The sequence below is a fragment of the Cynara cardunculus genome, assembly GCF_001531365.2.
Source record: "Cynara cardunculus var. scolymus isolate 2C chromosome LG 7, CcrdV1, whole genome shotgun sequence".
Classification (NCBI taxonomy): domain Eukaryota; kingdom Viridiplantae; phylum Streptophyta; class Magnoliopsida; order Asterales; family Asteraceae; genus Cynara; species Cynara cardunculus.
Window position 1 is genome coordinate 3551713 of NC_037534.1, and position 7413 is coordinate 3559125.

The following is a 7413-nucleotide window of genomic DNA, read 5'->3' on the forward strand; positions in this document are numbered from 1 at the left end:
ACTTGATAAGCGCTCATCCGAGTAAGCAATTAGTAAATGGCCCATTAATGTTACACTTATGTTTGATTCATTCATACAATACAACGTCGGAAAACATTTGATAAAAACTCTTAAAAACCATCTTTTATACATGAAATACTGCTTATTGATACATATTACTTAAAATTCAAGATTACAAGTAAATTGTACGTAAGTACAACCTATTAAGCTTCATGTTTAAATTCGTGTAACTAACTGTAGATAAATATAATCAAATACAAGAAAAAATTCTTATTTTGAATATAAAATCTAAAATAAAATTAAAATAATTATTGAGTTTTAACAAAATACTTAGTTATTATCTTCATAAATATTATATTATTAACCAAAAATAAATTACTTCGTCATTAAACATAAAATGAATTATAATAAAAAAAAATTGAATTAAAAAAATTACACAAAAAATGAGAACTTTTATATATTTTTTAATCTTTATGATATTTTCAAATTTATATTTTATTAAGAAAAAACATTATTACTTGTTCAAAACCACATAAATTCATATCATAACATCAAAAGAGACCAAAAAAATAAAATAAAACATTAAAATCGAAATATATTTCGTTACATTATGCATATATCCTTCCAGTAATTAATAAAATATTTAAATTTAAGAAATCTAAATGTTTAGTAATTTAAAAGGACCAAAATAGACAAATGGGAACACATTAGATCTGACATTTCAAACTCTCCCTTCAGCCTATATAAGGGGGTCGCATATACAACTCTCCATACTTGTGAAAATCCCTAAAAAGAATCTAGCACTCATATTCTAAAGAAAGTCCTAACTTTTCGATCAGCGTTCTGTGAGCGTAGTTATTTTTTTAAAATTGATACCGTTGACAACAAACCATAGTTATTTTGCTCGAGAGCTGATAAAAAAGAGCTTATCAGTTAAAGGTGTTCGATACGCAAATCTGTACACGTGGCGAACTTGAAGTCGTAAGAGACAAAGGTAAAAACTTTACATTTGTGATTATGTAGTTGTCATGTGGATTCTAAAACGGAATCAGATTTTATTCGATGACTTTACATGAAAAACGTTTTATATCAGCATTATATCCTTACATCGACACCCATTGATAAAGAGATAATATATAGAAAATTTATATACTAAAGCCAAAATTGATTTCAAGTCTTGAATATTAATAAACAAGAACAGGTTTAGATCCAAAATTCGTCAAAAGAGAAAATGTTGGATTTTATGGGATAACCCAAAAAACAAACGTTGTTTCTTTGACACAAAATATGTTTTTGCATCAATACCGATAATAGAATGAGCCCTCAGGCGTCTACCTTAGTTGACAAATGGGTTGACCGATTTTGCTTAAATTGATTCGAGACGAGCTCGAACTCCTCAGTTAGTCCTCAGTCGTCGAGTCAACTTTGAAATGTCTCTTCGCATGTGGTTTCTAGAGGTGGGTTTCGTATGGGACTACTCGTTGTTGCCGGTAATTAATCTTTTGTTCAAATATTATGAACGTATAGTTGAAACAGGAAAAAAAAAAGCAATGGACTAAATTTGTAGATTAAGAATAGTTTAGGGACTAGATTTAAAATTTTCTCTAAAAGTTTAAAAGGAGATTATAAAACAGACTGTGCGCCAAATTAAAAACGGTTTTTGGAAAACGTCCGTCACCGTCAACACGGCAACCAACCTTCCGGCGACCTTCGACCCCTTTCGCCGTTAACACTGCAAAAGAAAGTATCGTGTTCTTGCTTCCATCAGTCATCACTATAAACAATCATCGGTGTTTGACACGCATCAATACTCGTTTTACACTCCAAGAAATCCTTGATGTTTCCAAGTTTGAAAGTATGTTCGTTTAAGGCTGAAATTATAATCCGTTGGATTCTAGTCACAATTATTGTATATCATGCTTTATCTCGTCTTTATTTCACACTGATGAATCCGAATTCGACATTGAAGTAGGTAGTTGATTTCTAGGGTTTGTGGTTTTTTTCAGATGGTGACAAATGCTAATGAGTTAGCTTTGAAAACCGTCTTTGGAGAATTAGTCAAAGCAGTTGCATCAAAGATCAAACGAACTGCCAAATTCAAAACCCTACTCAAGCGCCTCGACAAAACACTAAGAACCATTGAACCACTGGTTTATGGAAGTGGAAATTTGGGGAAAGTGTTGGATCGTCCTGAAAACGAGATCAAAATGTTCATATTTTATCTGGAGAATGCGAAAGATCTAGTTCTAATGTGCTCAACCATCAAATGCTGGAAGGTCTACAAGAAATTTGTTCATGCTAATAAGCTCATTCGATTGGATAATGAGCTACAGAGGTTCTTCCAGACTGGAATGGAGGATAACATGATGAGTGTTAGCAGGAGGGGTCTGATTGAGATTTATGCTTTGGGAGAAAAATTGGATCAAGTTCTTGCAGCCGTCACCGAACGGGCAGGTGGATTTTCTGGTTCTTGCAGTGTTCCGGGGCTCCCGGATGTCATCATTGGCTTGGATCATCATCTTGACGAATTGAAGCGTAGGCTGCTCAAAGATGATAACCAGGTGTTGACGGTTTCAGCTCCCGGAGGTTGTGGGAAGACTACGTTGGCAAAGATGGTTTGTCATGATAATGAAATTAAAGGTATAGACTATTGAGCTTATTCTTCTTTATATATCTAATAATAATCAAATTCGATTATCATTTGAATCTGTTGTTTTGGGCTATGGGATGTTTCAACTGATATCAGAGCCGATCCTTTACCATTGGAATGGCAGGGTAAAACTCATCGAGCAAGATGAGTCCCTGAGGAGGTGTTTGTAACATCTTAGGTGAATCTCACATCACTAGTGAACAAGGAGGAAGCTTGGAAGACCTGGCGAGGACTATAGGAATTAAGTTGGGGATTTGTAACAGACCGTCCCTTGATAACTTCCCCCATGGGTTTAAGTTGATTGTGAGGTTATTCGGTTGGGCTGCTTCGGGCTGTCCGGTTGGATTCAATTTCCATCTTTCTATTAGACTAAGCATGATGAATTTCTAACTCTCCTATGTAAATGTTACAGTAAATTGTTAATATATAGATAGTGACATTCATAATGACCGTTGAATCTGCTTTTACAGGCACTTTTGGGGACAACATCTTTTATGTTACTGTTTCTAGAATGGCGACCCTTAAAAGCGTCGTCCAGAAACTATTTGTACATCATCTTCATGTAGACCGTTGTGAGTTTCAAACTGATGAAGAAGCGAAGAATCAACTCGAGAACTTGTTGATGAGGCAAATGGGATCGGAAAACATATTGCTGGTCCTGGATGACGTGTGGTCTGAATCTGTGTCACTTATTCAGGATCTTAAGTTCCCAATCCCGGGATACAAAATCTTGGTCACATCAAGATTCTTGTTTCCAAGGTTTGGTTCCACATATGAATTGAGCTTGTTAAATGATGAGGATGCAAGGACCCTTTTTTGCCATTACGCATTTCCCTGTGGTGAGATCTTGAATGTGCGAGATGATCTTGTGACCAAGGTAAATATAATTACATTTTCTTGATCCTTACAAACCAGCCATTTTACATGATTACGGTTAGGACTGAACCTCTTGTGGTTTTCGTTGTAGATGGTCAAATGCTGCAAAGGGTTTCCATTGTCCCTTACGGTGATTGGTGCATCATTATGTGGGCAAAATGAGGTCAAGTGGAGAACCACTTTGAAGAAATGGTCTGAAGGTCAATCCATTTTCGATTCAAGCACCCGCCTATTGCTTAGTCTTCAGGCCAGTGTTGATGCACTCGAAGAGTTGCCGATAGCCAGAGACTGTTTTCTTGATTTAGGTTCGTTCCCTGAAGATGAAAAGATTGCAGCCTCTGCTCTTATGGATATGTGGGTGGAGTTGTATAATTTAGACGAAGAAGGAATGTATACCAGTGAATACCTTCTTGAGCTTTCTTCAAGAAATCTTCTGAGTTTCATTCCTACAAGGTATAAAATTATTATATATAGGCTATGTTTGGCAAACTAGTTGATAAGCTAGTTGTTGACTGATAAATAGATATGTAAAAACTAGCTGATAAGCTCGATGATGCTGTAAAATGACCTAAAAGAACAAGTTGAAATATCATACTTCGAAAAAAGTGGAAAAAGCCATGGAGCTATTAAAAAGCTACTTCAAGTAGCGTTTTAAAAAACTAGCTTATTAGCTGGTTATGGTTAACTAAACGGGGTTTTTCAATGAACTCAAAAAATACGATATCTTATTGTTGTCAGACTTAGGCATAATATAAAAGGTGTATTTTCATTTCCTGATGGTCGATTGATTTTCGTTTGAAATTTTTCAGGAAAGATGCTAGTGAACTAGAAGGCTATTGTAACGAGCATTATGTCACACAACACGATTTACTGAGAGAGCTAGCGATACACCTGAGCAGCCAAGGTCCGATATCACAAAGAGAACGATTAATAATCGAAATTCATGGAAATGACATACCCGCATGGTGGATTGAACAATCGCAACAACCTATCGCTACCCGCCTCTTGTCTATTACAACAGGTTTCTGTTTGCCTTTTCTTTAATTAAATCACGAAAACAACCATTTTCTAGGATTGTTTTAATATCCTCCGTCAAATAAGGTCATTTGGCAACCATAAGCTAGATTATATTTTGAGGTTATTGAAAAATCCCTGATAAGCTTTTTGAAACGCTACTTCAAATAGCAGTTTAATAAGCTTGAGTGGATTTTTTAAGTTTTTTTTTTTCCAAATATGTCCCTTGTATTTTTCAAACTACTTCAATATGTCCTTTTAGACCATTTTACATGTTCATCCATCTTTTTAGCTAGTTTTTTTATACCAAATATGACTAAAATATCAGCTAACAACTAGCTTATTAGCCAACAACACCTTTTCAGCTAGCTTATCGGCTAGCTTACCGAACATAGCCTAACTGTACTTCAACTTTCTATCTGCAGATGAAGCGTTTGCCTCTTCTTGGTATGATCTAAAAGCACCAGAAGTCGAAGTTTTTGTATTGAACATACAAAGTAAAAAGTATACGCTCCCCGAGTTCATCCAGAATATGAGTCAACTCAAGGTTTTAAACGTCACAAGCTACGGGATTTGTCCTTCTGAGCTACATGAACTTCCATTGATCGGTTCTCTATCCAGATTAAGACGGATGAGATTCGAACACCTCTCAATTTCTTCCTCAATCCAATCCATCTTCGAGGTGAAGAACTTACGAAAGCTTTCCTTCATCATGTGTGAGATTGATAACGCATTAGAGACCTGTACAATGGACGCTCGTTCTATGCTACCGAATCTCACGGAGCTTGAGATTGACCGTTGTTATGATCTGAAAAAGGTACCAGACTATCTATGCAGTCTTGTTCGCCTTAAGAAACTCAGCATCACGAACTGCCACGAGCTCGATGCTCTTCCTAAAGGATTGGGAAGTTTGTCGAATTTGGAAATTCTTAGACTTCATTCATGTACGAGGTTAGCGAAATTACCCAACTCGATCGGAAACCTCCATGGTTTGACCTTCCTCGATATCTCTGATTGTTTGAGTATAGACTCACTGCCTGATGAGTTTGGGGAGCTAACTGGTTTAAGGGTGCTCAAGATGAGCGGTTGTCGAGGATTAGAAGAACTGCCGGCTTCCGTGACCAATTTAACGTTGTTAGAAGACGTGATATGTGACGAAGAGACTTCATATTTATGGAGTTACTATGAAAGTGATCTCGGTGATTTGAAGATAAATGTTGTTGAAGATGACCGATTTGCAGACTTCATGCAAATCGTTGCTCAGTAACAAGGTGCGCCGATGGCTAGGAAACCAAGAGCCCATTCTTCACCAGATCAAGAATGGCCCTCGTTTTTGATAGATCCTAACCGGTCCTAATTAGGACTGGCCAAGGACCTTCTTTCTGATTGGCGACCGGGTCATCATATCAGGAATCGTGTACTTCTGGTTAGTCCTAATCACTTAACCAAATGCCACCTTTCTGGTTGATGGCTGGATCACCAGATAGGAATGGCCTATTGCTGATCAGTCCGAACTTGGGACTGATTTAGAACTGGCCAAGGACCTTCGGATCAAGGATGGATCTCTAAGCCTAGACCGCATGACTAGTTACTATTGCTACAAAATAATATATTCGTTTTTAATATATGATTCGAATATTTACGTGAACCTTTTAAATTGTAATTCCAAGTTGATACTAGTATCGGGTACTTTGTAATTTGTAAGTTGTAACGTTTCACTCGTATATATAAATAAGACACGTCTGCTTTTAGTTAAAACGACAAAATAAGTTAAAACAACCAAGCCTTGAGATCGAAAGTTGATATTGTTGTCAATGATTCATCTCGACAGTCAGTAGCGGATCCAGAAACTCAAGTGACCGGGAACACACCTTCAAAGTGTCAAAAAAAAATCGGAAACGGTTGATGTGTCGGAAGCCAACCTATCGAGCGTCTCATATTATATCTCACGGTTATCATGGAAAATGAAAATAAGAGTGTCCCAAAGAAAGGTGTATGGCAACCAAATTTGAGTTACGCCAACTTAGAGGTCGTTTACTGAATGTTAACTGGGTAAGTGCTTACTGGGTTACTGACGTTACTAGGTAACTGAAGCTGTGAAGTTGATGATTATTATTCGATTAGCGTTTACCGGGTAAAAAATGTTTATCAACAACTTTATTGTGTCATTTCGATGACCAAGATTCCTACTCAATTAACATTTGGTAAACCAAGCTTTGTGACACATGAAATAACATGTATCCTTTGCTCAACAATCTTTGTCTATTGTTTTAAAACATTGTTTCTTTTTTCATTAAAAGACTCATCTTTTCAAAACTAGTTAAAAATGGGTCACCTCTAGGTGGTATACAGTTTTATACGCTAGGAAACATTTAATAGCAATTTAATAGGTTTTCTATAATATAACTAGAAGGGTACTCGTGCAATACAGCGAGATATATATTGATTTTAATATTTCGTTTTATTCTTTATTTCGGTTGATGTTATAATATGGTCTTATATGATTTTGGAAAAAAAACGATACTGTTTTATTTTTGAATAAAATATAAAATTGAAGATATCATAAAAATTGTAAAATATATATCAATATTAATATCAAATTAACTATTTAAATTTTTTCATTTTTTGTGTAATTTTTTAATTCAAAATTTTTATTATAGTTTAATTTAGGTTCAATAACGAGATAATTTATATTTGGTTTAATAATACAATTTTTTATAAAGATAATAATTAATTATTTTGTTAGAACTTAATAATTATCCTAGTTATATTTTAAAATGAGATGTTTATTCTTTATTTAATTATGTTTATCCGTAGTTAGTTACACGAATTTAAACATGGAGCTTTAATAAATTGTACTTACGCACAATTTA

At 35.3% G+C, this 7413-nt stretch overlaps 1 protein-coding gene across 1 annotated transcript; it reads left to right on the top strand.

The window, feature by feature from the left end:
* Positions 1-1706: 1706 nt before the first annotated feature.
* LOC112515429 (probable disease resistance protein At5g66900) lies at positions 1707-6282 on the top strand. Its single transcript, XM_025122247.1, has 5 exons — positions 1707-2640; positions 3121-3527; positions 3618-3979; positions 4336-4547; positions 4966-6282. The coding sequence occupies exons 1-5, from the start codon at positions 2007-2009 to the stop codon at positions 5805-5807; spliced, it is 2457 nt and encodes an 818-aa protein (XP_024978015.1). The 5' UTR covers positions 1707-2006; the 3' UTR covers positions 5808-6282.
* The last annotated feature ends 1131 nt before the right edge of the window (positions 6283-7413 follow it).

Bases quoted from the DNA above. Each gene is read 5' to 3' on its own strand.
- LOC112515429 (XM_025122247.1), top strand. From the start codon at position 2,007: ATGGTGACAAATGCTAATGAGTTAGCTTTGAAAACCGTCTTTGGAGAA. The intron at 2,641-3,120 runs GTATAGACTATT...CTGCTTTTACAG, and splicing joins TCATGATAATGAAATTAAAG to GCACTTTTGGGGACAACATC. The intron at 3,528-3,617 runs GTAAATATAATT...TTTTCGTTGTAG, and splicing joins GAGATGATCTTGTGACCAAG to ATGGTCAAATGCTGCAAAGG.